Source organism: Pseudopodoces humilis, chromosome 3, assembly GCF_049639895.1.
Source record: "Pseudopodoces humilis isolate 2021_Gansu_Grassland_sample_001 chromosome 3, ASM4963989v1, whole genome shotgun sequence".
Classification (NCBI taxonomy): domain Eukaryota; kingdom Metazoa; phylum Chordata; class Aves; order Passeriformes; family Paridae; genus Pseudopodoces; species Pseudopodoces humilis.
In genome coordinates, this window is record NC_142202.1 from 90400698 (window position 1) to 90419446 (window position 18749).

Below are 18749 nucleotides of genomic sequence, written 5' to 3' on the forward strand. Positions count from 1 at the left end.
TTCCTCCTTATGTCTGTGGGAGTTCTTTTTCCTCTTGTTTCAGGTTATGTTCCTGTAAAGCATGTCGCACTAAGCTGCACGTAAAGCTTTGCAGCTTTGAGTCCCAGTGCTGGCTTGAAGTTCTGAAGCCTCCCTAATTTCAGCATGCCCCAGGGAAGCTCTCCTTGAGGATTCTCACTCTGGGTATCCAGGACAAAGCAACCATCCTAAATAAGAAGCTTAACATTACATACCAGATCTTAGAAAGGTCTCATAAGGAAATCAGGAGCAGTGACAGCCACTGGCAAAAGTAAAAGCCACAGCAGTGCAAACCAATTTGAAGTTGAAATAAATAATCCCTCCCCAGAGCTCACTGAATGTGTTTTTATAGTGTCATTCACTCCAAAGTTAAATTATACTCTTCTGAAATCTTGACATTTATGGAATCAATACATACCAAGAGGTTGGGAAATAGGTGTGCAGATGATTCAGTACACTTTCCTCTCAAGTACTGGCTTAGCTCACTAAAACTAGAAGAGTTATTTCTCTCAGAGCACTTAGAGCTTCTAAAATTGCTTATGTTACAATTTTCTACAAGTTTCAAGTGATAAAGGGGTTTTTGTGTCTAAATTCAGTTTACTATATGACACTAAAGGCTGCAGAAGGCTTGTTGTGCTGCAGTATGGTACTGACATTTTAACAATAGCTCCTTTAAGTGATGCAACATAAATTGTCACCCAACTCTAGTTTAAGAGAGGTTATTTCAGAGGCATGGGCATTTGTTGTATACCACTGCCATGAAAAGTTCTTGAAGGAACTTGTTGATGACATTATAAAACAAGTTCTTATTCTAGATAGAATGGACATTATTAAATACACTGAAAGTACACCTGGAAATTCTTTGTTCACTGATATTTCATGGCAGCTTTTTCCCCGCATTTATTTAATATGCCATGTTTTCTTTCATAGATAATTTTATTCCAGTTGTCATTTGGCCTTTGGATTAATTGAAACTGAAAGGGCTAGAAAGTATTTAATTTCTTCTTATGTCAGTAGTTTCAATATTGATATTTCAATTAGCAAATAAGCAAAACAGTCCTCAAACTTGTCAAGATTTCCAGCAATGCTTATAGGAGGGGATATGGGTCAAAAAGCTGCTTCTTCAGACAGAAGTAGCTATGGAAGCATTGGGAATTCTGGGTGTCTCATTTGCACTAGTGATCCTGACCACCAGCACAAGGAACTGTGCCTGGATTACAGATGTGTCAGTTGAGACAAACAACAGAATATCTTTTCCATCTTTTTCTGTTTGCAACAGGCTTTTGGGAGTGTTGGCACATGCCTTTTCTCAGGTTAAAAAGGGAGTGGAAGGCAAGAAGTTCAGGAATTAGTCTAGTCTAGGCTGAATTAAGAAGGAATTACATTTTCTTCTTTTTATATTTTAATTAAAACATTATTAAAATTGTACAGTTTTGGTTGTGGTTGCAGGAACAGGAATAAACTCTGTCACTGCAAGCTATTTTTGTATTACACTGAATGCATCAACTTTGTGGGAAAAAAATTAATTTCCTGGATGAGATATTGATACATAGATACAACTTATCTACTTAGTTGTAAGGAAGGCAGATAGGAAATAATTCTTCAGCTACAGGATCAGAACTACTTACATTTCTTTGGAATTTATTATCCAGTATGACCATGAGCTGTCTGAGCCAATTTTGTTTGGAAGAGCACATAATATTTCTGAAATAATTTCTGATCATTGTATGTATTGTAAAGAGATTAATGTTAACAGTGTAACTCCATTTTTTTCAGGCATTGTTCAATCAGGAGAGAACTTCCTGCTCTGTGAGCCATCAAGGTCTTCAGTAGTCCTGGATATAACATGCTTTTAGTCTAAAAATATGCTTGTACTAGGTGAGATCCAAGAGTGCTGTGAATTCTGCAGTGTGTTCCAGGAAGACCTCATGAGGGTTGATAGAAAGGTAACTTAGGGAGAAGACATTATTATTTCCCCATAAAGACTCAATATACAACAGTGGAAAGAATAGATACATCAAGCAGAGTATGGTACAGATAAACTATGGCTGTCCCAATGTAGCTAAAATCAGCTTCTCAATATCACACTCATTTTGTCCACGTAGAATCCTAAAATAACCATTTTCTCCCCAGGATTTTCCCCAGGAGTTTGCAGCAATCTAAAAGTAAACAAAGCAGAAAAAAAATTACCGGGTTTGCATTCAAAATATTAATTAAAAATGCAAGGTGCAAAGTGCAAAATGAATATTTTGTGTTAGTTGCCTTTTTAAGAAACAAAGTCTCTCAGACTGGGTGCACTGGGAATTAGCACATATCTTTTTCTGATTTCTAATAATTTGTTCCTTTTTTGGTTTGATCAAAATTTCCTTTCCAAAATCAGGGTTAGTAAAAATTAAATAGTATTTAATAGTATTTCTACAAGATAGTTTGATAAATTTAAGCAGAAATCATTACATGAATATTCAACTCTTTGCTGGTAAAAGTGGTTACTGAAACAACAATGGTCAGAATTCCAATTACAACTAACCTGTTAAAGATACATCAAAGATATATATATAATAATAAAAAAAAAAAGCTGACTTTTAAAAAATGAAATTTTATTCAGGTAACTATAGACATATTGAACAATTTATTAGATATATTGAACAATTTCTTTTTGGATAAAGTCTCGGTAGACTCAATAGGTTTTGACTTAGACACCAGTGAAACTACCAACCATAAACCCTGCCATCAGCTATGTAAGTACCATCAGATGACCACAGGAATAATGAGATGAGCTGTCAGTCATAATCCAAGTGATAAAATTTGATTTACTCTAAGTGGCTTAAAGGAAATGTTCTTAGTTTGATTTGTTTTAGTTTTGGGGGCTTATTGTAATGGCTGGAGAACAATTGCCAACACTGCTTAAACAGAAAATTTGTCTTCCAAATATTTTAACAAATACTATTGATTAATTTTACTGACTTTCTTTTGTGGGCATCTAAAATAACTGACTCTCATAGAAATTTTTGATAACATTTGAAAAATTGAGTAAGATTTGAAACAGAAAAGGCAGTATAGGAAAAACACAGGTATAGGTGGGATGAAACAGGCTTTGAAATTGAGGTAGGTGATGCTGTAGTTCGAGGGTCAGCATGATAAAGTTGCCAGAGAGGGAATAGAATCATGCAGGACACTTTAAGGTGAAGGAAAAAAATATTGCATATAGATTTATTGCAATAGATGCATAGAGAGTGAATGAAAGTAAAGAAGTAGATTTTAGATGAACTGTTTTGTTGATATCTTTTTTCTTCTGATTCAAAGCACTGTCCTAAGTATTCACTTACCCAGAACTTCTCTTTCTGTCCATTTTTGTCACGTAATGCTCCCCACCTTTTAGAAAAAAATGGTACTTTGATGAAACAAGCAATCAGAAAACAAAAGCATGTCTTAGTTAGTTGACGTAATTGCCAGTATCAGAACAAAGCATGAGTAATAAACCCTGATGATTCAAGTGAGGTTACCTGCTGACCTGCTAATGACAAGTCAAATTTCCATTAGTTATTACAAAAACTTAACACAAGTCTGGTTTTAGTTTTTCATTGCAAAAACCTATTTTCATTGACAGAATCTCTCTTCTGGAGAGCTTTCCTTCTGAAATGTGTAGGAGTATTGAAACTAATGTGACCATATTTCTTAACTCACCTGAAGTTCCCTAGGAATATAAAAGTTTTGTTAAAAGTTTCCAGCACCTTTACAGAAACAGCTGGTGAGTTGGGACTGAAAATATTCCTAACTTTTCTCAGATCCAATTGCACTGCTGACAGCCTGATCTGTTTTATTGCATGGTGTGGAGGGAGTTGATGTTTTTGTCATCTTTGAGGGCATAACTTTTGTGGAAACATCTATGAAATGATACAAGAAACTTTTCCCACCTGCCAAGTGATAGGATTTGCATAGCATTTTCATAGGGGTATAGCAGTAGCTGAACTGCTTAATACTCTGATTTTTAGGCCTCACTTTATACACAGGGCAGAAGTTCCAAGCCAATCACCTGGATGTATTTCAGTGAGAAAGAGTTGCACTGCACACTTTAGGTAGTTAAGTACACATGTTTTTTCTGCTGGAGCTTAAAGAGCTCTGTCTTGCTTTGAATTTATACAACAAATGTTTATCTAGTTACTATTCACAGCTCATGATGCTTGGGTGCCTATAAAAGGGCACAAATAAACAGAAAACCAAAGGTGTGAACTTTTAGATGTTTTTCCCCAGTGTAAAGTTAATTCTAGAATACATCAAATGCCACTGACAGGGAGTTTGCTGGTGTATAGCCCATCAACACTGCATGTTTGAGCTGTATTTGCAGTGCTCCAGTCATTTTCAAAGGCAACCAGCAAATATATAATGAGAAATCCCATCCCACTCTGTGAATGGGGAAATGGGGATTTTTCTGTAACCTTTTTATTTGAACAACAACAGTTGTTGCATCAACTCTCCTTGGTTAACAGTGAACCATCATTTACATGGAATACCTGCACTTTTAGCCAAAGGGAAAAAGAAAAGGAAGACAAATTGGTGACTAGCAGAGAGATGAAGTGTGAATTGTAGTTGCAAGCACAAATTGTAGCTACTGGTCATTAAATTCAAGTAATCACAAAAACAATGTTTGCCATAATGATTCTGGAATGCAATTATTGTTTTTTTAAAGAGGCCTCATGATGCATTTTCTTTTCATTACCACATGAATGTTCAGGGATTATCAATAATTGCTGTTTCTTTGCCAACTATATTTCAGATGCAATCTTTCACAATCATAAATTTTAAAAAAAAGTTATAGGCTTTTGAATTTCATATCAGATTCAGATTTACTTCTTTACTCATAGCCATTTTACTAAAAAAAAAATGACATCAGTTCTAATGTGAAAGCCCAATATTTACATCAGTCTCAATGAAAGAGAAAAATTGCCTTTAATTTATATTCATGTATTCCTGCATTTTGTTCTACACATAATTTCTCCCACTTGTTTGAGCATGATGATGACCAATTCCCACAGGGTCACATTCCTGTGGTTAAACGTTTTTCTAACATTTTTTTATTTTCCAGAAGAGACAACTTCTAGTTTCATACATTAATAGGAATTTATTTATTCTCAGAAACATTTCTAAACAAAAGAAGACTTAGAAGCTGAGATAGAAAAGGAACCTTTTTTTATTCTTGACTATACTGTATCCATGAATTTCATTTCCCAGGGTTTGTGTCATCATAGATACATAGGCACTTGACATGCATTTTATTTACAGTTTAGAAAGAGCTGCTTTCTCATTAATCATTGCCTATGGGTATTCATCAAATACTCTGAATTAAAGTATATTAAATTAAAATATAGAGGAGTGCAGTCAGCAGGTCAAGAGAAGTGACTGATTTCCTTTTTTTGGACCTGCCATTCTATATCCAGCACCCAGTCTGGAGCTTCCCCACACAGGAAAGGCATTAACAGGCTGGGACAAGACCAGCAGGAGTCCACTGAGATATTTGGGGTCTGGAGCACATGATGGATGAGGAGGGGCTGAAGGAGCTGTCTCTGTTCAGCCCTCAGGAGAGAAGGCTCAGGGCGGATATATTTGTTGTCTCCTTCTTCACAAAGAGAAGATAGAACAGACTCTCCTGATACATTTTGGTGGTCCCCCCACTGCTCCCCTTCCACATCCTCTACTTGAACCTTAACCTCCAGTGGCTGTAGTGAAGGCTGCATCCAGCTTGTTCTAGATAGCATTCCAGATAATTTTCCCTGCAGAGTGGCAGCTCAGAGAAAGGGTTTATTGATCCCTCAAATTCTTCAAGACAAAAAGTAAAAAAAAAAAAAGACATAATCCTGAAGGAGTTTAATGAAATAATTAAACTCCCAGTGGAATTAGCTCCCAAGTGAAATTGACAGACACTTTAAAGTGAGTTGACACATTCTTGGACAACACCCATTAGAGAACAATACTGTAATTTCTGGAAGATGAGCAAAAAAATCTAATCACACTCTTTTGTTTGCTTCTATGATTATTCCATCTTGATGTTTACTCCAAATGAATGCCATTTTAAAAGCAAAGAGATGCTGGATCTCATTGGACTTGGACAGACAGGGAATTTCTGAGGGTAATTTTTGCAAAGCTTTAGATCACTAATGTCCCTACTTTTGGTATTTTTAGGTAAACCTTTCAACCTTATGTCCCGGTTTCAGCTAGAATAATTTTTTCTCAGTAGCTATTACAGTACTATGATTTGGGTTTGGAATGAGAGTGATGATTACTGATATTTTGGGGTTTGCTAAGTAAGGACTTTTCTCCCCTTTTGTTTCATAGTCTAACATTGAAGAGGAATGCAAAATAAACTAGGAGGGATCCTAGCTGGGTCAGGCGGCCAAAGTGACCAAAAGGATATTCCACACCACAGAACTCATAACCAGTATAAAAACTGGGGGAAGTTACCCAGAAACATGTCCAATCTGGGTTCAGGAAGCAGGGTTCTGGTGTTGGTCTGGTGCTGGTGGTGAGCAATTGCATTGTACACCACTTCTTTTTCCCTTTTTATTATCACTTGCCATTAATTTTGTATTTTACATTATTTTTTATTATTAATCTGTTCTTATCTCAATCCACAAGTTTTACTTTGATTTTATTCCCCATTCCACTGGTGCATATGGGGGGAGAGGGAGTTGAGAGAGTGACTGCTTAATTTCCAACTGGGCTTAAATCATGACAGCATTTCATATCCAAGCTTTCTGTTTTAATTTAAAAGAAAAAGAAGGGATTTTAAGAAATCATCAAGAAGGTCTGTCTATCAATTACTGAAAATTACTTTTGAAAGGAAGTTTTCTTCTTTCTGGCAAAGAGATTCTGTAAGAAATACTTCACTTAGCTTTTCCAAAAGAAACTATCTTGATATTCAATCAAAAATAACCTTGAATAAAAAAAAGTAATTTCACAAAACCACATTCAGTCCCCTTCAGGAAAAAAAACGAAGCAATGTGTTTTCATTTACTCCAAGGAAACCTGCCTCATATGACTGTAAAAAGAATTCTGTTGCTCTTTCAGATAAAAGGATGAGTACTCGTGGTCTTATATAAAATGATTTTCATAATTTTGTGTCCAATTTTGTATAGGAGAGGCACCTTAGCTGTCCTTTTCAGTAATAAATTTCCCTCGATATTAACTCTGGAGGTGAATACACAGCTTTGTCTGACAGGTAAAAAGCTTGAATACAGGGACTGTTTCAGTAGTGTTACAGAGACTGGAAATCAGTTTTATTTGAACACTTCCTAGTTTGTTTTTCAACGAACACCACCACTTAAATGATGGTGGGTTTCACAAGAAAAGCATAAATAAAGCTATCAGGAAAAAATAAGCTGATAATTAATCACTGAATAAAATAATAAAAAATGGAAAATATAAGCAACGCAATGAAAAGGGTTATCAGCAGTGGCTTCAAAACCAGGGTGTTTTGGCAGATAACAGAAACTAGGTTCAAGTGTACTTACACTCTCTTTTGTAGATAAAACAAAGTTTTACCTACTTTTCTTAACAGCAAATTCAGTGAAGACTTCTGAGTGTGCTAAATAATATTATACAAACTGACCCCCTAAGACTGAAGATATGAACTGAAAACAAATATGGTCTTAAAAATAAAGAGGTATGGCAGGTCCTAGATCTTGAGCTAGTTTGCAGATTAATTGTTATTAGTAGAAGTCAATTGCATTAACCAGGGATTTAAACTGCTTGCTGGACAGAAATATATACAGTCCAAAACTTCTCACCTCAGTTTATTCCCTGGACTTGGTTGTATAACAGTCAAATGCTACCAGAATAAAAAAAGGTGTAAGTATTGTGGGTCGTGTCCTATTCTTAGTGCTGGATCACAAAAGCCTAGTATACTTCAAAAAACTAGCAATTGTATCTACTCAATTAGACAAAAGTTTAATTCTTTATCTTGTATTAAAAATAAGGTTAGGGTCACTGACTAATGTTCACCACAAGAAAAAACTTCTTAGAAAATGTTTGATGGAATTTGAAACTGTAGTTTTGCATAGACCTTTCAACATGAGAGGTGAGTCAAATTGAGTCAGTGACCCAAGTTACATCACTCCCACAGATCCCACATATCTACTGTGATTAATTGCATGGGGGACAGTCTCATGGATTTAACTGCATGAATCATCAGACACTGTGTCTTTTCCCCATGATCTTCTCATGTATTTCTCTTTACTGTAAAATGTTTGAGTGTTGCTGTTTAATTTTTAACTATAATACCTGATGTTGATTATCTGACAAAGAAAAAGTGATTATTTTTTTCCCCATGAAAGAAAAAGGGAACTCAAAGAAACTCAGGTTTCTTTATATATGAACAAAACTGTTATGGTTATGACTTTTGGTGGTTTAAGATGTTATTTGTTTGTAGATATTCTGAGTGGAAGCTCAAGTGAGGGCAACTAAAGAGAAAAATATAGAGAAAAACAGTCTCCAAAGCCAAAACCCTAGATATCAATAACAGTAGTCAAGACTTTGGACTTTGGACTTTGGACTTTGGACTTTGGATAGGTGAATCATTTAATTATGTATTAAATCTTGGAATGTTGTTTCTCTGTCTGGCTGTCTACACAATACTAAAACACAAACTCTTTGCCTCATATATGAATTTTATCTGCATTAGTGTGGCTTTTTGTGTTAAACATTCAACCAATGTTTTTTCAGGGCATAGAAGTTTCAGTTCAGTAGTTGGCTAAGCCATTTAATCTGCTGAATTATTCCATTTAAATCTTTCAGTGAATTGCTAATTAAAATAGAGGGGAAATATGTTTCCAGTTAATGTACATCTCAGTGTCCTCTTATTAAAGCTTTTTGTCATTCTGAGCTCCTTCCAAGCATTAAAAATCTATCTTGTTCATGAATGATTATCAAGGCTTTTGATAATATTTTCTTGTTTCCTCCAAGCCTTAAAGTGATGGTACACAGATTCAATTGCAGACAAAGGCATGGGCTTTTGAGACCTTCCTGGATTTTTCAGTGTTACAGCTTCAGCAGTTGCATCTTTTTAGAGAGGTATGGATCATAAATTACTAAATTACTAAAGTAATTCAGAAATAAAAGTCTGAGAGATTTGTCTGAACAAGCTGCAAACATTCATGATGGATACTTTAGTTCACTAACTTTGAAAAGAGATCTGTTTGAACTAGAAGCACAGCTACTCCTTCCAATGTACTTCCTTGACTGAACTGTACTTTCCTTTCCAAACAGACTATGGCATTTTATACCAACAGATCTGCCCCAGGTTTTCTTTTCCTATGGACATTACATTTCTTTTCAAAGGAAGGCAGTCTAAACATTTAAAATCCCTCTGGTCCAATGATCAATTAGGCAGTTTATATGTGCATTTCTGGTTTTGTGCAAATAACTCTTGTGAGCTTCATCAAAATGTACTTGCATTTTATCACTCTGTTGCTTTATATGTTGCACAATTCATAGACAATTTAAAAATGTTTCTGAGATATTAAAAATACCAGTTTAATATGGTCAGTCATTATTATGGCTGCCTTTTACAAGTATTGAATCTCTTTTATGAAAGAGACTATAAATAAAAATGAGCCTACAATAAACATCAACCCACACAAAACTGCATTTTTTATTCCATCTATCAGCATGTCTCTGCTCCTTTTTGTCTCTCCAGAAGCCATCTCAGCTAAGCAAAATGCAAATATTCATCAGTATTTTTATCTGAAGTACAACTATGATGAGATTCCCATGAGTTTTTTATTGAGATCAAGGACTTTAAATTTTCCTTTTCTTCCAAGCTACATATGAGTGACAAAGAACTTACACCACGACACATATTTTGCATTCAAATTCATTGAAACTAATAAATTATATTAAAAAGTGCTGGCTTAATCCTGAAGACATTGAAGTCTATACAAAGAAGTGGTTTAGAGTTCATGATGCAGAATCACATTTTATGGCTGGATTTGTCATTGCTAGAAGCACCTACCTTAAGGCTCCAACAGCCTCCAAGTTGTCAAGATCAAATTCAATTTTTACAGGTAAACAGCTCTAAAAATATTTTTATATGGAACAATCTTGAAGGCCACAACATTTGTGCCTTAGACAATTCAAGGGTTGGTAATTCTTTATATTGGTGGATACACTGGATACTTCAGAAATATTCAAATTAATTAAATGAGTTAGTAAGAAAATGCATTCCCCCCATATTAAACTCTGAACAACTCTGAGGTTTCTTACCTAATATCGTCTTCAGTTTTCTCCTTTTTCCTTCACTTCTAACATTATTTTTCAGTACATCAGATCACTTGTCTTTTCTCCTCTGTGTTTAGCAGTGGCCATTTAACACAATCCTGTGTCTTAGTCAAGGTGCTCAGATTTTGCTCATAGTGGCCCCTTGCCTAAGGGTTGCTATCTTCTCTTTGCACAGCCTGTCAGTTCCCATTTAAATCAGCATCCACTTCAGCACAGAAATACAGAATTACAGAATATGCTGACTTTCAAGGGACTCACAAGGATCATTGAGTCCAACTCCTGGCCTTGCACAGTACACACCAAGAGTCAGCTCTTGTGCCTGAGAACACTGTCCAAATCCTTCTTGAGCTCTGTCAGGCTTGGTGCTGTGACCACTTCCCTGGGGAGCCTGTTCCAGTGCCCAACCACCCTCTGGGTGAGGAACCTTCTCCTGATACCCAACCTAAACCTCCCCTGGCACAACTTCAGGCCATTCCCTCAGGTCCTGTCACTATCACCACAGAGAAGAGATCAGTGCCTGCTCCTCCTCCTCCCCTCACAAGAAGCTGTAACTGCAGTGAGGTCTCCCCTCAGTCTCCTCCAGGCTGAACAGACCAAGTGCCCTCAGCCACTCCTCATATGGTTTCCCCTCAAGGCACTTCACCATCTTTGTTGTCCTCCCTTGGACACTCTCTTGGAGTTTAATGTTCCTTTTTATATTGCAGCGCCCAAATCTGCCCGCAGCACTTGAGGTGAGGCTGCCCCAGTGCAGAGCAGAGCAGGACAATTCCCTCCCTTGCCCGGCTGGCCATGCTGAGCCTGATGCCCCCCAGGACAGCACTGACACTCCTGGCTGCCAGGGCACTGCTGGCTCATATTCAACTTTCAATCATCCAGGATCCCGAGGTCCTTTTCTATGGCACTAGTTTCCCAGTCCGTCTATACATCCAGGGTTGCCCCATCTCAGGTGCAGAATCTGGCACTTCCTGTTGTTGAACTTCACATGGTTGGTACATATGGTTGATACATTAGTTATCTCCTCTTCTCTCCCTCCTCAGCCATCACTTTGTCCCCTGGTGCCATTCTTGCATAATCACTCATCTGGGTAGGTTATTCTGCACAAATGTGGAGCAGCTTGTCTTAGGGAATAGTTGTCATCACCCTATGCTTGTACCAAGCTCACTTCACATCCCTCCCAACACCTGAACTTACAGCCTCACAGCAACTCATCCCAGAGCTAAAGTATTCAAATTGCACTGCAAATTTTACTGTCAAGTGTTATTGGTTTCTCACAGCTGTTATCTTAAATACACATTCAAAAACCAACACATACCATCTGTCCTCCATAAACATAGTTTCTTAATTCAGTGCTCCATTTTTCTACATTAAATTCTAGTTTCTCTTTTTCATTTTTTCACAATATTCTCTATAATGATAATTTGGGAGTTTTTCCTCTATTAGCCTGAGTGAATCAATACTTTTTGCAACAGTATCAAAGATGATCTTGTGTAAGCCTGCTGCTTCTCTTTGTTTCTATGCCACTATCAAGCACGCTCTTGTAATCCATAGCCAGCAGTTTCCACAACCACAGGCAGTCACATGCCCTTCATGAAGACATCTTCACTAAGATCCCAAGCACAAAATGCACCTTAATTTGCAATTTCATGTTCTTGAAGTACTTGTTGAAAATACTCTCAGTAATCTTCCTAGCACATATTGAATCGGTATTTATGACATTCTAGACCACCAATAATTATTTTTCTTGAGATTCCACAGTCATTTTTCTGTGTATTCACTCTCTGCTTTAATAAATTCATCCTTGCATATTCCCTCCATGGAAAAGAGTAAAGCCCTGTGGTATGTTCAGTAATTCAAGCATATGCATTATGATAGATACTTTTCTTCTTAACATAGTGGCCCTGGTCAACGTTTGAGAGGAAATCCACTGGTGTACTACACACATGCTTCTGAAGCAGTTTCCCACATAAAATCAGCAGCATCTCAGCAGCAGCTGGTTTCTGTTCAGGGCACAGAGAGCCATTCCCTCACGTCTTTACTTCTGTGCCAGTAAGCTATGCCATTTAAGTGGGAAGTTGCTGTCAATTTTTATATTTCTATTTGCATTCTGTTTGATGGCACATTTGAAGAAAATGATATAAACCTTGTTCACAACTTGATATGTACTTGGAATATTTGTGAATACCCAACCAAGTATTTTATGGGGTATGTATATATATATATAATATTTTTAGTGTGCACGTGGGTTTTAACTATAATTACATGGGGTTTAATTGCTTATTCTATAAACATTATATTTGAAATTTTTTAACAAATATAAGACTAGATTAAAAGATGATGGATCTACACCTCTTTTCAATACTCTCTAAAATTTGTAGACAAGGCAAAAATGAAACAAAACATCAGTCTTATGTTGGGAGCTAGCAGTGTTCCATCTGTGACAGTCAAATCTTTGGGTTCCAAACTGGTCATTGACATTTTATTACACTCCTGACTGGCAGAGAAAAAGGGTAAAAGAATGTGCTTTACTTACCCAAGGAGTTTTACTGAATGAGTTTTCCATTTAGATCCTGCTTTCTGGGAGCGTCGATATATTCCCTCTTTGTACAGGAAAAAATCTTCATACACTTTCATTATAGCTGAAAAACAATAGGAAAAATCACCACAGTAAGCAAACTTTACTTCTGTTCTTCTTTGCTCCTTACATTTTAACAGTGAAATTCTTGTGTGTTCGACTGCATTATGTGTACTTTCTAATTCCACTAAAAGCATCAATTTCTCAGAAATGCCCTGCTGGGAGTGAACCAATAGAAATACTTCAAGAGAGTTCTCTCTAAAATCTCTTACCAAGTTTGTTGGTTTTCCTTGTCACGGAAACTCCCTCTCATTGACTTCTTCCAATGCAGTAAGAAGAAACATTGCCACATGAAGGCTTACATAAATTTTGAAATCTAATTCAGTAAAATTTATCTCCTCAAGATTCATATGTAAACTACTCAGTTTTGAATAGAATCTTCATATTTAAAAAAAGTATTTAGCAGAAAATGTATATCCTGTGAAGTATGGTGGAGTGACATGCCTTTTTCTGAAACTTAAAGTTCAGCAAATACACAGTAACCTCATTAAAGAAAACTAGATTTTTTGTATATGTATAAATCCTGACTGCTAGTTAAAAATGTGGAAAAAATACCCCCTTTTTTCATAAAAATGTTAGGTGAAAGAGCTGATGAACTGAAAATTTTGTGCAAGAGAATGAAGATTACAAGTTGCATTTAATGCCTATTTATTATTTCATTCAACATTCGTTTATTAAGAAAATAACTCTGGGTTTCTTTTCCACATATGTTCTGCCACCTTAGTATCATTTGTTTTATGGTGGGCTACCAGATACAGAGAAATGAAAACACCTTTCAGGTCTACATTACCTCTAGATTCCAGTGAATTAGAAGTATTAAATATAAGCTTCATTCCATCTTATTTTTAGCTTATGATTTTAACTGACACACAGCTTGGGACATAAGAATTAGTAAAATCAAATCTCCTAAAGTCTTGAACATTGGGAGTCCAAAAAATAAAAGTTTCACTGACCATTTTTTATGTGGTAGGACCATTTATAATGTATGTGCCTGATACAGATCTGCAGTATTCAGTAAGTTGAGCTCATGCTGCCATGTTTTTCTGTCTGACATACTTACAAATTTGTTTTTTCTACTTGATATTTTCATAAACTTGAAGGAAAAACTTGTATCTTTACAAAAACCTCTGTCATATTTGGCTGAAGATATAAAACAGACAAATTTTTTAGGGGATAAGAGAGAATTTTCAAAACATGGTGAAATGAGGCCATTTGCCTTGCCATGGACAAGCCTGATATTGTGCCCCTTCCCCATCACATGTTGGTTGAAGTTCTGCCAATGAGACCCACTGTTCCTTCCTCTCTGAGAAAGGTGAGTCCCATCTGCTGCCAGCATGCCTGGTGCTTAAGCCATTCCATTGTCAAAAACACACAACATTTTAGCCATGACACCAGCCATGGAGCCATGGCTTATTCTTCCAGCCCACCTATTTCTTCCAGTGTTGCTGCCTTCAACTGTAAGTACAAGGAGAATATACCTTGTGCCCCAAATGAGACACATTCTTGTCTGCAAAGAGATATCATACCTAATTTTTTTCCATTGAAATGAAGTAGAAATTTCTGGACTGTATTTCCAGAATAACTTTAGTTTATGTGATAGAATTTTATCCATGATTGTATATTATATATACATTGCACACATGTATACATACATTTGTATATATGTGTAAATATATATACCCACGCATATGTAATACCTTGCAATCAGGAGCTAAATAATGGTGCAGTCTTTGGAGTTAGAGTGGTCTGGATGTATGAGGTACAGGATGGACAAAGATGATGATAATATTAGATCTAGCACTGAGATATTTTTATTTATTCAGTGACTTTGTCCTAATACGGACTATGACTTGGACAGGACAAGGTGATCACAGTCCACCACCTAATTTTGTTCCCTCTCACATAGGAGAGACTTTCCATTTCCCAAAATGAATGTATTCATTATTAATGAATCAGAAAAGGCAGCAATTTTCATAAGGTTGACTATAGTTCATGCATGAGCTACTTCAGTCATGCTGAACTTGTCAGATCTGTGCATATAGGTACAGCAGATTAAAAGATTGATTTCACTATGGATTCCCCTGCATAAAATTCTTAAATATGAATTTTTGTCTCTTTTTAATCATACAGAGACATAAGAAATGAAAACTAGTTGCTACAAAAGAAAACAAATTTTAGCTCTATATATCAATATAGCCAAGTGCTTTCTACATATCGTTTTCTTGTGTTAGCAAATATAATTTTTTTTCCAAGATCATAACAGCTGAAATTGTAAGTTTTGTGGTAAGTAAGTTTGTGTAAGTTTTCTGATGTATTGCCAACAATGTGTGAGCCTTTCTTTTAATCAAGACTGATTAATGTGTCAGAGAGGATAATTTTCCTACATCAGCATTTTAACCATCAGAATATTTCCTAAAGTCCATGAAAAAAAAACCCAAAAAGATGAATGGGCAATATTAGATTGTCCATCTGGCAGTACTGGTGAAATTTCACCATGTTTACTTGAAAATGGATTTCTTAAAAAACTAGTATTTCATCTTTGAATCCAAAAATGCTAATTGCTCAGTTTCTGTACCAGGAAAGACAATGACTAAGGTCAGAGAGAAATTGTCATTCAAACTTGAAAGCTGAATAACACAAAATCTTCAATTACACTCCTAAACCTACTACTTCACAGTTGTTAAAAAAACATTATTTTTTTCTTAACTTTGAATATGTCCAAAAATCAAAGTCCATTCATCATCATGATCTTGAAAGGATCTTGAATGTTTCCCAGCTATTAAACATTACTTAGTCCATTAGATAAGACTGTCCCTAAGCACTTTGTAAATTCTTCAGGAATGACAAGTGAATGAATAATGGAAAACTTCCTTCAGTATTTGAAGATCATTTGCAGAAAAAAGTACTATATGGTTTTAAAATTAGACTTTTGCCCTGGTTGCATTTTTAATATGAGAAGATAGCAGAGAGGATCAGTGAAAATTTACAGGATCATAACTGTGATTTATTTAAAGCTCATATTATAGCCAAAGAAAAAACAGCAAGTGATTTCACTCAGTGATGCATAATCTTGGTTATATGCCATTATGTAGATCTTGATTTTTCTACAAACAGAGTTACCTTAACCTGATAAACAAAAAAGCATTAAAATTAAAAAAAATTGTTAGAATTGTTGAGTGGCTCAATCCTAACAAATGGATAAATATTGATTATTTAATGTGTAAAATTTAGTATTAGCAGATTAATCCAGCAAAATGACTGCATACACAGACTATGAATGCAATAGTTGAGGTCTGAAACTCTGTCTAAGAACAGCAGAAATTACTGTCTTTGCATCTAGATCAAATGTAGTGTGGGAAATAATATTTTCCTTGAGCAAACAAACTTGGACAGAACAACAAAAAAAGACAGATTATGTTGATCTTGTTAAGTCTGAGCTTCAGATGAATTGCAGCTGCCCACATAAAGCCCTTTAAGTAATTTCAACTCCATGATGCACCAAAATGAATTCTATCTAATAATCAAAACCATTTGAATAATAAATTGAAGATTATGATAACTCCTTGTATAATTAAAGGCAGTAGAAATGCAGAAGTCCCCTGAAGTAGAATTCTTTGGTTTTGCATCAGCCATCCATCCAAGACAGATGGAGATCCTGCACTATGACCTTTCTCTATCATCCCAAGCCCCACATCCATCAATCTCTCTAGTTATACTGGCCTGGGATGTGAGCAGAAACCTGCATTTTCAGCTGCTGCCAGCAGCATTCATGGCCACAAATGGGCATGGGTACCCAGGTAATCCAGAGTAAAAAAAATAAAAAATAAAAAAATTTGCAGTTCCCTACTCAATGCTGAAGTCTATTTCTGACATCTGAGAGGTCAGGAATCTTAATTGCAGAGTTCAGCAGAAAAATTCAAAACCGATAGGCATCAACAAGAATATTTGGGCTCTGAAATGAGAAATTCTGGGGTATTTCAGTACTGAATGGTTTCCTGGAAGGCCCATACAGTTCAGCATTGCCTTTAGAGAGCAGGTCTGGTGGCATGGCCTTAGCCAGTGGGGAATCAACTCCAGCCCTAAAGAACTGAGTTTGGCTAACATTTAATTCCACCTGCACAGCCACAGATTGCTATTTCATCAAATGCCATGAAAAAAGGCACAGATTTCCTGCACACAGATTTTGCACATATTTTCAACGTATCCAGCTCAAGGTCATTTTACTCTTTACAGGCTCTGATGCAGTCATACTGCCTTCAGGGCCACTCTTTACCCACCAAATGTGCCTGGATGAACTACAGTGCATATGACTGGTTTCTTCACTGTGGCATATTATTTTCTACTATTTTGATACAAGGTCATTGCACAGTCTAGTTATTTCAATAATGTTACCATCCTTTAAACTTACTGTACCTTGCACTGGTCCTCTGTCCTTGATTTCTTTCATTATATCAGTTTCCTGAGAGGTGAGAGCAGCAACAGAGAGAACAAGGGAAGATAGCATTTATTAAATAAAACTATAACTCATGCTAATTTATCATTGTGTGCACATATATATAGCATCAATATACCTTTGTACTTGTATTTCTGCTAGAGAATATTTGTTTTACCAAATTAACCAAACCTTCAGAAACATGTTTAAGAGCAACTTCACTGTTATGACTGCATACGTTATTTTTCTAATTTCTATGGGACCACAAAGTATCAGCTTGAAAGAGATGATGTACGACTGAGAAACAATGAAGAATTTAAATTCTTAGGAAAATTACAGGGCAACAAAAAGGAAAATTCACAGTTCTAGTCCTGAAGTTAAGTAAATGTATTTTAATATTCCAGGTAATAGTCAAACCCCAAAGGAGTAAAATTATTGAGACAAGCGATAAATTTCATGAACTTACTTTTGAGGACACCCTGTAGTGAGAGGCACACCGGTATAACCGATTGGATTTTTCAAAAGCATTGGGACATGGCCCATTTGTATGGTTTTTTCCGTGCTCACTTGACACATAACACTGATTTTCAGCTGACGGCCCCAGGTGTTTGTTCCAAAATGATGGATAACAAGCATACGATACAACCCTGTTCAGGTATTTTAAAAAACAGTTGCTAAGAAGCTTGCTCAAACATTTTTGCCATTTTACTTCAAGCTTTTAATTATTTTGCAGCTGTCGTATCTCAAGTAATGTTCTTCAGAAATGTGAATGGCATATCTTCAACTGGATGGCATTTCCTTCAGTTGAGATACGTGATAATTATGATTAAGTTTCCATTACAGTAGTCCTCTCCCCACCCTTCTCCAAAGAAAGATAGGGCAAAAAAATGCATTTAGTACTTGTCACTTGGTACATTCATCTCATTAATGATGCATGAAAGTTCATGCTGAAAAAGATCAATAAATTACCAATTTTTTTCAATGGGCTTCATTTATCAAAAATGGCTTGTGAAGTGGAATACATGGAATACTGTTAGACATTTCTGAAACAATATACACATTTCTGCATTAATGCCTTTCAGGTCTATGAGAGAGTTTATTTTACAGAGCACAATTAAATATTTTGCTGAAGCAGAATACTTTAAAATAGTCAGTCCTATGAAAAGCATTTGTATTGATGTAGCTCATCAATTATACTGGACTTTCTGAACCTGAGGAACAGAAAATTATGTTTCTACACAATATGGAGTGTAACTATGCTTACCTGTGTATGCTTAGCTGTCAGGAGTTTTACAAGACAAGCCTATATATGCTTCAGCTGTTTTGAATAAGACATGGCATTTTACCATTATCATTTGGTGATAGAAAAGCTGAGAATGTCTTTTTCTTTCTGCCCAG

At 36.0% G+C, this 18749-nt stretch overlaps 1 protein-coding gene across 1 annotated transcript in view; it reads right to left on the reverse strand.

Annotated features, from left to right (window-relative positions):
* Positions 1–1728: 1728 nt before the first annotated feature.
* The window catches only part of TINAG (tubulointerstitial nephritis antigen), a 36599-nt gene continuing 19578 nt past the window's right edge, over positions 1729–18749 (reverse strand). Inside the window, exons 7-11 of the mRNA XM_005518105.3 lie at positions 17818–17998; positions 17333–17378; positions 12818–12923; positions 3345–3390; positions 1729–2177 (exon numbers count right to left, since the gene is read on the reverse strand). Of these exons, the coding sequence (XP_005518162.2) occupies positions 2061–2177; positions 3345–3390; positions 12818–12923; positions 17333–17378; positions 17818–17998 (496 nt within the window). The 3' untranslated portion in view covers positions 1729–2060. The remainder of the gene's footprint in view (positions 2178–3344; positions 3391–12817; positions 12924–17332; positions 17379–17817; positions 17999–18749) is intronic.